Below are 18128 nucleotides of genomic sequence, written 5' to 3' on the forward strand. Positions count from 1 at the left end.
TAAGGATTTAATTAGGATTGGACATTTGTGGAATAATAATTTTAAGATTGCTGGACACATAGTTAGGGGAGGAAGAGGATTTTGAAGACAGTCTTGAAAAGTAACCAGTCATTTGTTGATGCTCTGGGTAGGCCTGAGAAGTGAATGTCTTTTCTAAAAAGGGTAGTTTGAGTAGTCTACTCTTAGGATAAATAAAGGATTTTTGTGAGGTTCCTAAAACATACAACAAAGGTATCTGTGAATTCATCTTCCAGGGCAAGAGTTTCCTAAATCAGTAAAGTCACTTTAATGTACTCAGTGAGGTGTGTGGGTACAGATGGTTTAGGTACTCAGCCTAGGAGTTACCAGTCCCTGGTAGGAAGGTCACAGATGCCCTGCAGATGATTCAGCAGAGCTAGGGGGAGAGGCAGGTCTAAAGAAGCACCTTTGAGTTGCCAGGAGTAAGGTGTTATGCATCCAAAATATGAGTGCTTTATTTTGGATGGGGCACGTGTGTGTGTGTGTGTGTGTGTGTGTGTGTGTGTGTGTGTGTGTGTAAAACATTGTTTTCTGTCTTTTAACTCAAGTTTCACAAGTCGTTAATTACTAAGGGACTAACAATTATCTGTTGGTGACTTTGCAGGTCTGGGCTTAATCATCTCCTCGAGATGCACACGTAGGCACCTGAGAGTAGAATTTGAAATCGTCATATGTAAATAGTTCTTTCTTCTAGAGAATCTGAGGGTTATTGCAATGTAGCTTGCAGGAGTGACTCCACGGATGCAAGTTCACTCTGTGTCTCTGATATTCCTATTACGACTTCCACCCCTGGAAACACACCGGTGTGGGCCTTCAGCACTAGAACACCTTCAAGTACAGTGTTTTGCATTTTAAATGCTTTTTAAAATGTATCCATTTTTAAGGTTATTCTAATTATACAGTCTCAATGCATCCTATTACCAGTAGGATTCAGCATTTAATACGTCCCCAGGACTTCCTTGAATCAGATTTGTTTTCAGAGCACTTTAGAATCTGATTCTCTCAGAGCGTGCACTGTGTCTTTTGGAAACTTCCTCTGGAAGTGCTGATCTCAGCGGACTATATGAGGCAGACCATGTTGATTGGTGATCTGTGATAGAAAATTCGTAATTGGACAAAATCCCTTTCTAAAAAAATATTTTTATTGTAAAATGTTCTTTTTCAGTCTCACATCTTTTTTCAGAGCAAACATTTCCTTCTGTGTGAACGGTCATAAATAGAGGAGAGAGATCCATCAAGTGGACAGGATGTTTGATTTATGAATTCCATGAGTGATGTGATGAATCGCTTGGACAGGATCCTTGCTGTCATTTGAGAGAAAAGCGGTTTGTGACACAAATGCTTCCCAGAGCAACCAAAACCTTTCTTGTGTGGGAACATAAGACAGTAAACTTAAAAACCTGTTAGTAGTATTAGATGTATTAGAACTAGTAGTATCCACTCAGGCTACAGTAGATCATATCCATATGAAGCATATTCATATTTATTGCACTGAAAATATAATTACATACACAAATTAGTTGATAGGCCCCGAGTGATAATGTCTCTGTGTGTCTTAGATTGAGAAAAAATAACACAGAAAATACCTGTCTTTATTTGAAATTCAGCATTTCCTTCTGGAAGACACTACCTGTTTTTGTTAGGAGATTCCCTCTTTTCCTTGTTCTTAAGGTGTTGAGGCTTAATCTTTGTTTTAGCAAACCCCTCATTCATAAAGATAGCATGCATTACTTAGAGAAATAGAAGGTTGCCTCACACACCGAAAATCACTCCTGGTGGAGGCCTGCCCTGTGGGTGGTCTGGGGTCTTATGGTGCCCCAGGGCTATGTGTGCTAGTGCCCTGGGTCCTCCAGACCCCTCGCTTGTCCTAATTCTGGCCCTGCAAGCCAAGCCCAGGCCCTGCTGCTTAGAGAGGCCCTTCCAGAGCAGGAGCAGGGCATGGCCATCAGACAGGCCTGGATCTGGCTGGCGCTCCTGCAAACATCACGATGTGTGCCAGGCCTACCCTCAAAACCACTTGTTCCGGTATCATAATGGGCCAGTCAGTCAAGAAACAGCCAGGCTAGCTTTTCCACCAGTTCTTTTCAAGTAAATATAATGGTTAGATTCAGTCATTTGCCAAGCAAACATTTTACTGAGGGTTTTACTATGCAGCACACCCTGGGGTAGAGAAATGTAAAAGGCTCCTGCTTGACTCCAAAGAGCCCAGAGGAGGGACCATTTCTCAGCCACCTTCTTGATCATTCCCCAGTGGATCTCAGGCTGGGCAGGGGCTCAGGGATATGGAAACAGGATCTCCCCAGCTCCTGCCAGCTGCTGAGAGAGTCAGCCCCCAGAGTGCACCTTATGGGATTCCCCAGCTCCACTCCCAGAACTCCCAGAGTTTGCTCCTGATCTCCTGGGTATGGGATCCCCTTCCCTCTCTCCTACTGACCCTTTAGTGTCTCTGCTCTCTGACCTAGACCTCCCAGAAGTAAACAAAGATGGGACAAAGGAAAAGTCACCTAGACTAAAGGGAAGCAAATTCAATGGTATATGTTTGGAGAGGCAGAGAGCATCTTCAGTATATGTGCAAAAATGATCCATAACTTTCCAATCAAAAAAGCTATGAAAAAAAACTGTGAAGTATTCCCTAGAACACTCACTTATCCCCACTGGCAGTAAGCTACCTCCCTGGAAGTATTTGATTTTGTAGTGGGTGTTGTTTTAGTATTTATCGATGGAACACTTGGTTTGGAATATGCTACACCATGTGGGGCCTCCGGGGTAACTCCAGATAATAAATTGTATTTTGCATATTGAAAATAATGCTGCGTGGAGTCTTGTCATCAGTTTTTCTTCTTTCTGGAGGACTTGGGGACAAACCTATGAAACCAGCTGCAGGGAAGGGTCCACACAGATGTGCTCTCAGGTGTGCACAGCCAGAGAAGAGAAGGGTTAGGCAGGAAGGGGAGTTAGATAAGGAGGAGTGTGGTGATGGGTATGTATGGGAAATATCTGTGAACCAAAATCAAGGCAGCTGCTTTGGAAGTGGGTGGCTGGCCCTGCAGAAGTGGGGCCCAGCTGCCAGCCCAACTCTGGAATGAGCCAAAGGTAGGCATTCCATATCCATGTCCCCCTTCCACCCCTTGGCCTCCTCTATACCTTCCCTCGATTAGAAGGGGCAGCCCGGGTGGCTCAGCGGTTTAGCGCCGCCTTCAGCCCAGGGCGTGATCCTGGTGACCCGGGATCGAGTCCCACGTCGGGCTCCCTGCATGGAGCCTGCTTCTCCCGCTGCCTGTGTCTCTGCCTCTCTCTCTCTCATAAATAAATAAAAAATCTTAAAAAAAAGTGGCTTCAAGACAGCAAAAAGGTCATAAAAGTGTTTGTAGCCCGGACCCTCATGATTGCTTAGCCAGCTAAGCTAGAAGGTGGCACCACTGACACTAGGACTCATCTGTAAGTTAGAAGGGGGCAGCACAGTGACAAAGGATGTGCGCCTACGTTCAGACCCAGCTGTCCCACTCTGATAGCATCTATGATATCTGACTCTCAGCCTCAGTTTCCTCGTGTGTGGAGGGACAGAGCTAAAATACATGAAGCCCCTACCTCAGCCTTTGACTCATCTTCAGCAGGGGTTAGCTCCCTGCTTCCTGCCTTCTCCCTTCTTGCTCTCCCATGCCTAGCCCCCCCATCTTCCCTATGTCCCTTTCCTTCCTCTTTCTTCCGTCAGCTCTCACACCCTCCTCCCTTCTTAAGCAGCCCCTACTCATGTATCCAATTAGTTATTATCAATTAGAGATTCTTCTGGGCCAGTGGTTCTCGAGGTGTTGGGTCTTAATGAGCCCTCTACACTTTTAAAAATTATTGAGCTTTTGGTTATTTGGGTTATATCTATCAAAATTTACCATATTAAAAATTAAAACTGAGGAAAATTGTAAGAGACAAGAATGCAGACGCACACATTCCATTGGTGAGGCTTTCCCCAAATATTAATAGGCTCTGGATAACTCCTCAGAGCATGAGAGTCTTAAAAAATGCACACAAAGAAAGTCAGTATTATTATGGAAGGAGTTTTGATCCTGGGCCCCCTCCTCTGAAGGGTTTTGGGTTGGTACTATACTTTGAAAACAGCTGATAGGGCTAATGAGCCCTTCCCAGGCACCACTGAGTGAGAAGTCCCTAAAGAGAGTAAGACCCTTATGGGAGCATGAACAAAAAGGGAGGGGTGGGGTTGAGGGTCATTCAGGAGAGGCCTTCAGAGGAGGTTCAGGCAGTGGGAAGGCACAGGTAGTGGAGGCTGGAGACCAACTGGGGCCTGCGGACTGCTGAAAAGCTTTTCAGAAGAGGGCACTTGGGATCGGTGAGCCCTGCAGACAGGTTTGATTAACTGGGGTTAGAGTTGGGGCCTTATTGCTGCCACCTGGCTTCCTCCCAAGTCGTGGAGAGCTGGCTGAGCAGGGATTTGTAGATCTGCCATCTCCCAAACTTGCCTGCTGAGAAAAACACTCGGGTCAATTGCAGGTTAAAAATACAGGTCTTAGGGGGATCCCTGGGTGGCTCAGTGGTTTAGCGCCTGTCTTTAGGCCAGGGCTTGATTCTGGGGCCCCAGGATCGAGTCCCATGTCAGACTCCTGGCATGGAGCCTGTCTCTCCCTCTGCCTGTGTCTTTGCCTCTCTTTCTCTATCATAAATAAAAATATTTTTTAAAAAAATACAGGTCCTAGGGGTGCCTGGGTGGCTCAGTCAGTTAAGTATCTGACTCTTGGTTTCAGCTCAGGTTTCAGGGTCCTGAGATTGAGCCCCAGTATAGGCTTCCCACTCGGTGAGCAGTCTGCTTCTCTCTCTCTCTCTCTCTCTCTCTCTCTCTCTCTCTCTCTTTCTCTTTCTCTCCATAAATAAATCTTAAAAAAAAACAGTCACCTACAAATATAGATACAGTTCCTAGAGATCTGGACTGGGCAAGACTTGAAGTGGGCCAGGAATTCTGAGGAAGCAAGTTGGGAAAAGTTCTCAGGGAATATTTTTGTCTCTATGGATCCTTTGTAAGAATGTGAGGCTACTCCATTCACCCTCTCACCTGTGCTAGGAGAGCACTGGGTTACTCTTCAAGGCATACCACAGACCTGTTGCTCTCTAGATGGGACGTGGCTGGAGTGGGCTGGACTTCAGGACTGCTCATTCTCCACATGGCTGACTCATGGCCATTTCTGATGACAAAAATGAAATGGGTATGTTCATGTCATTGTAAAAAGGATGCAGACCCTCTAGTAAGGAGATGGGATCAGGAATGATGCTTTGGTTAATATAAATAACTATGAACAACTCAATGTCTAAGGCAAGAGCATTTACGCAAAGATTGTGACAGCAGAAAAATGCCTCTCTTTGAACCTATGGTTATGTAACCAATATACCACCGGTGAACACTGGACTTTTTCATAAACCAGGAACCATGAAGCAGAGGTCAACCTGTCCATGCTCCCCAATAATAGGTGGCTTCATACTATAGGGTGTATACCCAAGAAAAATGAAAACATGCCCACACAGAAACTTGAACACAAATGTGCACAGTTGCCCAAAGTGGAATATCCCAAATGTTCACAACTGATGAATGGATGAGCAAGCTGTGGCATAGTCAAATAGTGGGGTATCATTTGGCAATAAAAAAGGAATGAGGTACTGATTCATGCCACATGGATGAACCTTGAAAAAAGTGTGCTAAGTGAAAGAACCCAGATGCAAAGGAGTACACAGTATATGATTCCATTTATATGAAATATTCAGAATAGGCAAATCCACAGAGAGGGGAAATAGTTTGGTGGTTACATGGAGCTCAGGGTGGGATGAATGGGGAGGAGCTGCCAATGGGTATAGGATTTCCTTTGAGGTCATGGAATTAGTGGTGATGGCTGCACAACTCTGGGAGTATACTAAAAACCGCCATTATATACTTCGCAAGAGTGAATTTTATGGTTTGTGAACTCTATCACAGTAATGCTGTTAAAAAATTTTTATGGGAAAATAGTAGGTAGTTTGTAGCTATTTTCCGTATTTAAAAAAAAAAAAAAAACACCAGGGACGCCTGGGTGGCTCAGTGGTTGAGCATCAGTCTTCAGCTCAGGTTGTGATCCCGGAATCCAGGATCGAGTCCCGCATCAGGCTCCCTGCGAGGAGCCTGCTTCTCCCTCTGCCTGCATCTCTGCTTCTCTCTCTCAGTCTGTGTCTCTCATGAATAAATAAATCTTAAAAAAAAAAAAAAAACAACCAAAACCTTCTGATTTTCAGTTAAAGGTAGGACAATGAGCATGGTTATCCTGGTTAGTTCATATTAATAATAAAAATTTCTCTGTAAAGAACTTTTCCAAAAAAAAAAAAAAGAACTTTTCCTATGTGCTGAGCACTGTGCTAAGTAAGCACCTTGCATCCACCAACTCACATAATCCTTGTAACAGCTGTATGATGTAGACAGTTTATTACCTCCATTTTTTAGGTAGGGAAATTGAGGCCAGGAGAGCTGAATAACTTGCTCATGGCTGTACAGCTTCTAAGTGGCAGAGGTAGGATTTTAACCAAATCTGACTGCAAACTGCCTCCTTGAATTGTGTGGGTCAGAAATTCTGTGTAGAGGTTAATTTGTTCAATTGCTATTTGGTCCAACTGATAATTATTAAGAGTTAACCAATGGCAGGGCCAGATTTACCACTCACCACCAAACTACTCCAAATCTAAGAAAAAACTGCTAAAATACAATGTTTAAAAAGGTAGGAGGAGGGGCAAGATGGCGGAAGAGCAGGGTTCCCAAATCACCTGTCCCCACCAAATTACCTAGATAACCTTCAAACCATCCTGAAAATCTACGAATTCGACCTGAGATGTAAAGAGAGACCAGCTGGAACGCTACAGTGAGAAGAGTCCGCGCTTCTATCAAGGTAGGAAGACGGGGAAAAAGAAATAAAGGAACAAAAGGCCTCCGAGGGGGAGGGGCCCCGCGAGGAGCCGGGCTGAGGCCGGGGCGAGTGTCCCCAGGACAGGAGAGCCCCGTCCCGGAGGAGCAGGAGCTGCACCAACCTTCCCGGGCGGGCGGAAAGGGGCTCGCAGGGAGTTGGAGCAGGACCCAGGAGGGCGGGGATGCCCTCGGGCTCCCTGGGACACTAACAGACACCTGCGCCCCGGGAGAGTGCGCCGAGCTCCCTAAGGGCTGCAGCACGCACGGCGGGACCGACCGGAGCAGCTCGGAGGGGCTCGGGAGCGGCTCCAGGGAGGGAGCTGCAGGGCGGGAGCGCGAATCCCACAGCGCAGGCCCCGGAGCACAGGGCGCCTCCCCCGGGACAGGCAGAGGCCGGGAGGGCCCAGGACAGCGAGGACGCTCCTGCCCCGAGCTGAGCAGATCAGCGGCCCCGCCCCGGAGCCTCCAGGCCCTGCAGACGGAGAACCGAGAGCCCGAGCCCCGTAGTTCCTGCAGAGGCTGAATCCAGGCTTCCAGAGTTGCCATAGCCACTGCGGCTGTTCCTCCTGGGGCCCCACGGGGTAAACAACCCCCACTGAGCCCCGCAGCAGGCAGGGGCAGAGCAGCTCCCCCAAGTGCTAACACCTGAAAATCAGCACAGCAGGCCCCTCCCCCAGAAGACCAGCTAGACGGACCAGTGATACTCCCCCGTGTTCCAATACAACTTGTTTTTGGCCACTCTGCACTGAGCAAAATGACTAGAAGGAAAACCTCACCTCAAAAGAAAGAATCAGAAACAGCCCTCTCTCCCGCAGAGTTACAAAATCTGGATTACAATTCAATGTCAGAAAGCCAATTCAGAAGCACCATTATACAGCTACTGGTGGCTCTAGAAAAAAGCATTAAGGCCTCACGAGACTTCATGACTGCAGAATTTAGATCCAATCAGGCAGAAATTAAAAATCAACTGAATGAGATGCAATCCAAACTAGAAGTCCTAACGACGAGGGTTAACGAGGTGGAAGAACGAGTGAGTGACATAGAAGACAAGTTAATGGCAAAGAGGGAAACTGAGGAAAAAAGAGATAAACAATTAAAGAACCATGAAGACAGATTAAGGCAAATAAATGACACTCTAAGGAAGAAAAACCTACGTTTAATTGGGGTTCCCGAGGGCGCCGAAAGGGACAGAGGGCCAGAATATGTATTTGAACAAATCCTAGCTGAAAACTTTCCCAATCTGGGAAGGGAAACAGGCATTCAGATCCAGGAAATAGAGAGATACCCCCCTAAAATCAATAAAAACCGTTCAACACCTCGACATTTAATAGTGAAGCTTGCAAATTCCAAAGATAAAGAGAAGATCCTTAAAGCAGCAAGAGACAAGAAGTCCCTGACTTTCATGGGGAGGAATATTAGGGTAACAGCAGACCTCTCCACAGAGACCTGGCAGGCCAGAAAGGGCTGGCAGGATATATTCAGGGTCCTAAATGAGAAGAACATGCAACCAAGAATACTTTATCCAGCAAGGCTCTCATTCAAAATGGAAGGAGAGATAAAGAGCTTCCAAGACAGGCAGGAACTGAAAGAATATGTGACCTCCAAACCAGCTCTGCAAGAAATTTTAAGGGGGACTCTTAAAATTCCCCTTTAAGAAGAAGTTCAGTGGAACAATCCACAAAAACAAGGACTAAATAGATATCATGATGACACTAAACTCTTATCTGTCAATAGTAACTCTGAACGTGAATGGGCTTAATGACCCCATCAAGAGGCGCAGGGTTTCAGACTGGATAAAAAAGCAGGACCCATCTATTTGCTGTCTACAAGAGACTCATTTTAGACAGAAGGACACCTATAACCTGAAAATAAAAGGTTGGAGAACCATTTACCATTCAAATGGTTCTCAAAATATACCCTAAAAACTATAGAACACTTCTGAAAGAAATTGAGGAAGACACAAAGAGATGGAAAAATATTCCATGCTCATGGATTGGCAGAATTAATATTGTGAAAATGTCAATGTTACCCAGGGCAATTTACACGTTTAATGCAATCCCTATCAAAATACCATGGACTTTCTTCAGAGACTTAGAACAAATTATTTTAAGATTTGTGTGGAATCAGAAAAGACCCCAAACAGCCAGGGGAATTTTAAAAAAAGAAAACCATATCTGGGGGCATCACAATGCCAGATTTCAGGTTGTACTACAAAGCTGTGTTCATCAAGACACTGTGGTACTGGCACAAAAACAGACATATAGATCAATGGAACAGAACAGAGAACCCAGAAGTGGACCCTGAACTTTATGGTCAACTAATATACGATAAAGGAGGAAAGACGATCCACTGGAAGAAAGTCTCTTCAATAAATGGTGCTGGGAAAATTGGACATCCACATGCAGAAGAATGAAACTGGACCACTCTCTTGCACCATACACAAAGATAAACTCAAAATAGATGAAAGATCTAAATGTGAGACAAGATTCCATCCAAATCCCAGAGGAGAACTCAGGCAACACCCTTTTTGAACTTGGCCACAGTAACCGGAGAAGGACAAACAGTGTATGTTCTCATTCATTTGGGGAAAGGGAATATAAGGGAAGAGAGAAGAAATGTGTGAGAAATATCAGAAAGGGAGACAAAACATAAAGACTTCTAACTCTGGGAAATGAACTAGGGGTGGTGGAGGGGGAGGAGGGCGGGGGATGGGGGTGAATGGGTGACGGGCACTGAGAGGGACACTTGACGGGATGAGCACTGGGTGTTATTCTGTATGTTGGTAAATTGAACACCAATAAAAATTAATTTATAAAAAAATGTTTAAAAAGGTAAAATCATGACTCTCTGGCAAATAAAATATGAACATATATCAAAACATTTAATTCAGGGAATCTGGGTGGCTCAGTGGTTGAGTATCTGCCTTTGGCTCGGGTCATCGGGTCATGATCCCAGGGTCCTGGTATGGAGTCCCTCATCAGGCTCCCTGCTTCTCCCTCTGCCTATGTCTCTGCCTCTCTGTGTCTCTCATGAATAAATAAAATCTTTTTTAAAAAAATTTAATTCCATAAGGGAACCCATAAGATGTCAAACACAGTTAAAATGGGAGCTTAATGTAGGGAGATTCATATTCCCTTCTGATGAAATTCAGTTGGCTCACTATAAACTGCTGGTAGACCTGTCACCCAGGAGTACCAATGGCCATTTCAACCTCTGTAAAGAGAATTCCATTGTCGTCATACACTCTCCCTGCTGCCATGGCCTCTATGTTCCCAGGGCCATAGAATAAGCACTGTGCTGGCTGAGTAAAGAAGCTCTCTGACACCCACAGAGCACAGAATTTTGTCTATCTGAGTAAGAGTCTGCTCTTAATCTTCACATGGGACGTGAATACCTTCAGTCTGTAACCATTCAGAGGGATCCAGCTACATACCTCTAAGATTCCTTTGTCACCAATCTTCCAATCTTGATCTTTTTAAGGCCCTGACCATCCAGCCAAACCATCAGCAATTCCCCAAGAGTCAACGCAGATATGCACTCTGGCTATCTCTCACTCCAGACAAAGTGGAACGTCAAATCTCTGGCTTAAATCTCTGGCCCCTGCGAGGATTTTCCTTTACCAATGTCTTCACAGTCACCCCTGAGTGGATCTGTGATGCTACAGCTGTCCACTTTCATGTGGTACCAGCACATCATATAGGCAGGCCCATCCGTAATCTAGGCTTGAGTTTTTCTCTCTCAGTCCACTGATCATAAGCAATCCTTCAGAGGCCATAGGCATGGAATGAGGGAGGAGGCAAAGCAGTAAGAATTTGTGTTGCAGGGCTCTGAGCCACCTACTCATGCAATTTACTTGTGCCTAATGGACTGCCTGAGTTCAGTCCATTATATATATATATATATATATATATATATATATATTATATAATATATATGTATTTCCACTTGATGACAGATTGCTGCTGTGCATGCCCAGCCTTATATCTAGGTAGGTCAGACAACATCCACATGCTGAAAGCTCAAGCTACATGGTCACCTGATATCCCATGATTAGCCATTCAGGCTCTACCATGATCCAGTAGCAAGTCAGAACCTGCTTCTTGAAAGGAGACTAGCTATTTGCAGAAGAGGACACAGATTTTCTTTGAAAATCCAGAGGTCTGTGCTGTAATTCTTCTACTGGTATTTGCTGGAGTCTCCATACGGGATCCCTGTTTGACACATCACATATCATTGCGTCTGTTGGAGCAAAAGACCCAAGTGGGACAGCAGCTTGTACTACAGCCTAAATGTGCTGCAGAATGTTCTCTTGTTCTCCCCAATCCACCGGCCTGTAGATGGTCTGAATTCACACACTCATATGTGGTGGATGTTGCCTCTAAAATCCAGAAGGACCTACCAAGGGTCTTGCCTCTTTTTTCTTATAGGTGATGCAAAGTTCACCAACTCATCTCTCACCCTGGGTGGGATATTTCAACATAGTCCAGACCACTGAACCCCCAGAATTTTCACTGCTGGTACCAGTTCTGTATTAGTGCGGGACCAACCAGGAGAAAGAAGCCATAGAGTATCATGGACAGAGAAAGATTGGTATAAGAAGTATTAATTATAATAGAGGAATTGGCCAGTAAAATAAAGAGAATTCTAAGAAATACAGGAATGGTAGCTACCAGAAGCAGCCACTATCCTGGAGCTGAGTACTCAACTATTCCCACTATAGTGATTATTAAACTCTACTGTAGGGGGGCTTGTTTGTTTGTTCATCACTAGACCGTAGGGTTCTTGAGAGCAGGGGCCACAGGCCTTGTTCTCCCTTACATCTCCAGTGCTAACAGGTTCTGAATAAACGTGAGTGAATGAACAGCCTGCAGGAGAACACTCCGCAGCCGCAGGAGAAACATCCCAGATCCAAAGACAGGTATCTCCAGCACACACCTGGATGCTTCTGTCCAATCGAGAGACGCTGATAACCCTTACAAGGGAGTCGTCAGCGGAGGGCTGTGTGTAGCCTTCGTCAGTCTCTTTTTTTTTTTTTTTTAAGGTTTTTATTCATTTATGAGACGGGGGCGGGGGGCAGGCTCCATGCAGGAGCCCGACGTGGGACTCGATCCCGGGTCTCTAGGATCATGCCCGGGCTGAAGGCGGCGCTAAACCGCTGCGCCACCCGGGCTGCCCTGTCCGTCTCTTCTCAAGCGGACGCAAAAGTCTAGCCCAACTTTCCAGACTGTCGCCTCCGGGTTCTTAGTCCCCAGGCCCAGGCTAACCCCCGCCCCAGGTCTCTGTCTCTGAGGCCTCTGCGATCGCGCGCACGCCTCTGGGCCTGGCCTTTGCGGCCGGAACAGGTGCGGACCGGATTCCCATCAAAGGCTCTTCTCGGGACTTAGAAAAACAGCTGCACCGCGGGGCTGGGGCGGGGCTGGGGCGGGGCTGGGGCGGGGCTGGGGCGGGCGGCCCCTCCCCGGCAGAGGCGCAGCCGGGCCTAGAAAACCAGGCGGGGGATCGCTGGGTGGCGCGGTGGTTTGGCGCCTGCCTTTGGCCCAGGGCGCGATCCTGGAGACTCGGGATCGAGTCCCACGTCGGGCTCCCAGTGCATGGAGCCTGCTTCTCCCGGTGTCTCTGCCTCTCTCTCTCTCTCTCTCTCTCTCTGTGACTATCATAAATAAAATAAAAATTTAAAAAAAAAAAAAGATTAAAAAAAAAAAAAAGAAAACCGGGCGGGCCCTGGGCCGGGCGGGGGCGGGCCCAGGCCAAGGCGGACGCGCTGAGCGAGCGCACGGCGCGGCTGCTCGCCGACTACCTGCAGTTCTGCGCCCGGGAGCCCCGCGCCCCCGCCCCGGCGCCGTCCTCGCCCGAGGCCGCCGTGCTGCGCTGCGTGGCCGCGCAGGTGCGGCGGCGTCACGAGCGCCTCTTGGCGGGTTACCGCGGCTACCGGGGGAACCGCGTGGAGCTGGTGGCCGGGTTGGAGCGGGAGATCCTCGCCCACCCGCAGGCCCTCAGCTGGGGCCGTGTGGTGGCGCTCTTGACCTTCGCGGGGACGCGAGCCGGAGCCGGAGCCGGGCGAGTGGGAGGCCGGGGTCGGCCAGGACTGCCGGCACCTGGTGGCCTTCCTGTGCAGCCGGCTCACAGGCCAGCACCGCGCCTGGCTGGAGGCGCACGACGGCTGGGTGAGCGCTGGGGGGACGGGGGAGGGGGCGCCCCAGGTGCCCAGCTCCCGGAGGGCCCTCGCCGTCCGTGTTCGCGCGGTTGGGGCAGACCTTTCAGCAGGGGGAGGACCCTTGGAAGTCTGGCTCTCCCCCCTCCTGGTGGAGTCAGACTGGCGGAGACGGCCCTTGCTAGAAGGCTCTTATTAACCGGTTCCGAAGCAGCTGCGCGCCGCCTGGTTTGCACGCTTTGGCCTTCCCCTTGGGGGTCAGCAGGGTTTCAGGATGCACCCACGTTAGGTCTGGATGTTTGGCTCATAGAGAGATCCCCAAACTGGTGAAGTCGGCAGTGGAGGGGGCCCTGGGCCAGGTGGATTCTTTCTCCTCTGCCTGTTAAGCCACTTTTGGAGAGACAGACCCCAGAACGCTGCAGGGGGGAGAGCACCAGCCTAAGTGTGAAAAGCCATTCCCTTGCCCAGCCGCCAACACCTCTCAGGAAGAGCCAAAGCCAAGTGTTGGCGGGTGGGTGCAGGCACCCAGTGGTGGTACCGACTCAATGTTCCTTCACTTCTAATCCATTGCACCCAACCCTTGTTTGGGTGATAACCAGGGGCCCTGGCTTTCAGCTGTAGGTCGTTGATCTCTGTGGTTTAGACTAGAGGGGCAGGCCTTTGCCCTGCAGCTCCTAAACCAATTTAATGATCAAGGAAAGCTCATCCTTCAGGAAGAGGGTAGCATGCCTCTTGGTTTCTGAGCTAGACTCCTGTTTCTTTACTCTCTTCCTTACTGGAGTTGAATCAAGGACCCACGTTGTAGAATAAAGACGGCCAAAGTATTAAAATCAGCTATTAAAAAAGAAAATCCAGGGAATTAAGGAAGACACTACTGGAAATTTAGCCTGTTGTTGGCAGTTGGCCTCAACTGTCGTGATGAATTCAGCTCCACTTGTGGAGGAGAGGTAGTACCTGAATCAGAACCTTGACCTTATACCAACACGTTGAGGTATTAGCTTTAACACCTGCATTCTTTTTGGCTTGTGTAGTGTCCTTCAACCATCCAGGCCTGTGAACTCTAAGAACCAGACCTGAGCCATTGTCTTAAGTAGGCATTTGGCCTCTGAGGGCCCTCAGCACTTAAAGAGGAAATTGATTGGGAGGAGGTCATTTTTTTATTTCTCGTTTTAACTAATTAACATTGACTAAGGAATCCTCCTTTAACATCAGGAAGCCCAGATTCCCCCAACTGAGTAAACTGGATAGGCCCACACCTCTCCTAGCTACAGTTAAAAATGCCACTATCTCAGGGCACCTGGGTGGCTCAGTGAGTTAATCCACCGACTGTTGAATTCGGTTTAGGTCCTGATCTCAAGGTTGTGAGATAGAGCCCGATGGGCAAGGCATGGAGCCTGCTGAAGATTCATTCTCTCTCTCTCCCCCCCCCTCCCTAAACACCCCCTCCCCTGGCTTCCTTACTTTAAAAAAAAAAAAAAGCCACTCTCTGGACTTCCATTCCTTTCTTCTCCATTTTTTCTGAATGGAGCTACTTGTTTTACTGCCTTAGGTGATCATTTTCAACATAGCAATTTGCCAGTTCCCCAAATGGCCTGTGCCTTCCCCTGGGAAAAGAATGTGATAGTCTACCTTCCTCTTAGTTTTTTTTTTTCTTTGAAATTTTGCTATTTTTACTTAAAATTTGGTATGTTAATTAAACACTGTTACTAATTTCAGATGTGCAATACAGTGATTGAAATGCGGGGTATGGGGCACCTTGGTAGTTCAGTGGTGGAGAGTCTGCCTTCCACTCAGGTCGTGATCCTGGGGTCCTGGGATCGAGTCCCTCATAGTCTCTCCACAGGGAGTCTGCTTCTCCCTCTGCCTATGTCTCTGCCTCTCTCTCTGTCTGTCATGAATAAATAAGTGAAATCTTTAAAAAAAAAATGTGGGGTGTCTGGGTGGCTCAGTCAGTTGTCTACTTTCTGCTCGGGTCATGATCTCAGCGTCCTGGGATTGAACTGCCTTGGACTCCCTGCTCAGTGAGAAGCCTGCTTATCCCTCTGCCCCTCCACCCTATGCCCATTCATGCTCGCTCTCAAATCTAAAAACAGTAATGAAAATCTGTAATGCTTCATGATTTAATTTGCCCATCTCCCCACCCACCTCCCCTCTAATTTTCTGTATAAGTCTATTTTTGCTCTTTTGTTCAGTTCTTTAGTTTTTTAGACTCCACATATCAATGAAATCATGCTTTTTGTCTCTGGCTTATTTTACTGTGGATAATGTCCTCTAGGTCCATCATGTTGTTGCAGATGGAAAGATCTCCTTCTTTATGGCTGAGTAATATTCTATTGTATAAATATATCCTATCTTTGTCCATTCATCTATAGATGGACACTTGAGTTGTTTCATAGTTTGCCTATTGTATATACTGTAATGAGCACAGGGGTGCATATATCTTTTCAAATTAATGTTTTTGTTTTCTTCAGGTAAATACCCAGAAATTGAATTACTGGGTTGTATGATATTTCTACTTTAATTTTTTTTGAGGAACTGCCATAGTATTTTCTATAGTGGCTGCACCAATTTACATTCCCACCAATACTTCCCTTTTCTCCACATCTTCAACTCTTGTTATTTCTTGTATTTTGATACTAGACATTCTTACTGGTGTGAGATGACCTCCCATTGTGGTTTTGATTTACGTTTCCCCTGATGATGAGTGATGTTGAGCATCTTGTCTGTTCAGGTCCTCTGCCCATTTTTAATCAGATATATTGGTGGGTAGGGAGGTTAGTATCCTCTTAGCTTTTGAAAAAAGTAAATCAAAAGATGAATATTCTTGCTGTGACAAACTGTCTCCTATGTCCTTCTTTCTCCCATGTTGGATTACTTAAAAATCCTAACTTTCCTAAGTACAGGTTGCCTCTTGGTCAGTATTTACTTTTTCTACACTTTAAATCCAGGAGTTGTCTTGCTGTTTAATTCAGAAGTTCTAGGGATCCCTGGGTGGCTCAGTGGTTAAGTGTCTGCCGCTCAGGGCGTAATCCTGGAGTCCCAGGATCGAGTCCCACATCAGGCTCCTTGTGTGGAGTCTGCTCCCTCTGCCTGTGTCTCTGCTTCTCTCTCTCTCTCTCTCTCTTTCTCTCTCTCTCTCTCTGTCTCTCATGAATAAATAAATCTTTTAAAAAAATTCAGAAGTTCTAGTGCATCTTATTGAGTTCAGGTGTAGAGCATTCTGAAACTATCTAATTCCCTTCTCCTTCCCCCTTGTAGGATGGCTTTTGTCTCTTCTTCACACCCATGCTGCCATCTTCTTGGAAAAGACTACTGGTCAAGGTTCTTCTGTCATGCTTTGCCACAATGATCTTAATCTACTTCTGGAAAAGATTATCATGAGTTCTAAAATAATTAACCCATTTCTACCTGCCTGTGACCAGCCAACTGGATTTGAGATGTGAAAGAATAGAACAGAGTAAACCACCTTCTGAGACATTTTTACCTGCATTCATCTGAGGAGTCCTATGGTGATGATTCAGCCAGTGTTTTAACTGCTGGCAAGCTCTCAGAGGTATTAGGACAAAAGCACAAGTGGCTCTTTGAGTGGGAGAAATGGATTCTACGGGTTCATTACTCTAAAGAATTGCAGTAGAAGCTACATTCTAGTGAGTAGGAAACCTGGTGCTTTTTGCTGCATTTGGATAAGAGTGAATATGAATCTCTACCCACAGTTTTGTGTGCTACTTCTGACTCCTTTGTCAGGGTGGTTAGTCAGGGGTAGAATGCCAGAAGGCCTCCAAGTCCCAGTTTGACAAGGAATGTAATACTAAAAACTTAGATAAGGAATCCTTTCTCAATCCTTTGAAATCTAATTTCTGAGCCTACCTTTCTAGATTTTACATATCAAGAATTTTTTTCTGACTTCAATAAATTGTTAAATATTCAAATTTTTAATAAACTTAAATATCTCTAAAAATTTTTGTTGGTTATCTTTGGGATTTAATAAGACTTTAGGAATAACTTGAATTGATGAAAAGTTTCTTTGCTATTTCTTTAAATACAATACATACAATTCTTGATTTTATTTATTTTTAAATATTTATTTATTCATGAGAGACACAGAGGCAGAGACCTAGGCAGAGGGAGAAGCAGACTCCCTGCAGGACACCCAATGCAGGACTTGATCCTAGGACCCTGGGATCATGACCCAAGCCAAAGGGAGACCCTCAACCACTGAGCCACCCAGGCATCCCCAATTCTTGATTTTTAAACAATCAATACACAAGCTCATAAAAAGTCCTTTACTTCCACCTTTTTTCTGCAGTCAACTGATAACCTGGAAGGTGTTGGAGAGGAAAACTTTAACTCTATGCTCTTAGAATCCCTGTGAATTTAGCAGTCAAAAGACAGATTGATGAGTGAAAAACATACAGATCTTACTTTGTTTTTATAGGAGACTTTATAGAAAAGTGAAAACTTCAAAGAAGTGTGTAGATTTGGGGTTTATATACCATTTTAACAAAAAGTGATAAATTGTGAAGTAGACAAAAGAAAGGGGTTAGACTGGTAGGGGTAGTATATTGTGGGGAAAGTTACCAGAAAACGAATGTGGAAACTAATGGAAGAAAAAGGTTATTTTAGTCCAGTTTATACAGACTCCCCTTGGTATTGATTTCCATTTCCAGTGATGAGTGTTCCCTCCTCCTGGGGTAGGAGGGCACCTTTCTCAAGGTACCTGGCTGGCTCAGTTGGTGGAATGTGTGACTTTTAATTTCGGTTGTGTGTTTGAACCCTATGTTGGGGATAGATATCATACCACCTTTTTTAATTTCTGTTTTTATAGTTAAGTTACATTCTACCCTTTTGTTGTATTTAATTTTATAATGTGTGTGTGCATGTGTATGTGTATTTTCTGTCTTTATAATTTGGGGATGCAGTTTCTTCCAACAGAGCAAAATATATCCAGAATCTAGTGTATGGCTCTATTCTCTGTCTGATCATGTTTGCTGTTTTGTTTTTTTCTTTTTTTGTTTTGTTAAAGCCTTTTTAAAT

General features: G+C 45.9%; 2 protein-coding genes across 3 annotated transcripts in view; both read left to right on the forward strand.

Annotated features, from left to right (window-relative positions):
• The window catches only part of GNB5 (G protein subunit beta 5), a 44661-nt gene extending 41845 nt beyond the window's left edge, over positions 1-2816 (forward strand). For both annotated transcript variants that reach the window (XM_055320227.1, XM_055320228.1), the window contains one exon: positions 623-2816. In XM_055320227.1, the coding sequence (XP_055176202.1) occupies positions 623-634 (12 nt within the window). In that variant the 3' untranslated portion in view covers positions 635-2816. The remainder of the gene's footprint in view (positions 1-622) is intronic.
• Positions 2301-16871, forward strand: BCL2L10 (BCL2 like 10). The gene is given in 6 exon segments (XM_055319815.1): positions 2301-2420; positions 10424-10624; positions 12690-12985; positions 12987-13107; positions 16353-16384; positions 16387-16871. Coding segments are annotated over 6 exon segments (921 nt in total). The 3' UTR covers positions 16538-16871.
• The last annotated feature ends 1257 nt before the right edge of the window (positions 16872-18128 follow it).

This window comes from Nyctereutes procyonoides, unplaced genomic scaffold (genome assembly GCF_905146905.1).
Source record: "Nyctereutes procyonoides isolate TBG_1078 unplaced genomic scaffold, NYPRO_anot_genome, whole genome shotgun sequence".
NCBI lineage: Eukaryota > Metazoa > Chordata > Mammalia > Carnivora > Canidae > Nyctereutes > Nyctereutes procyonoides.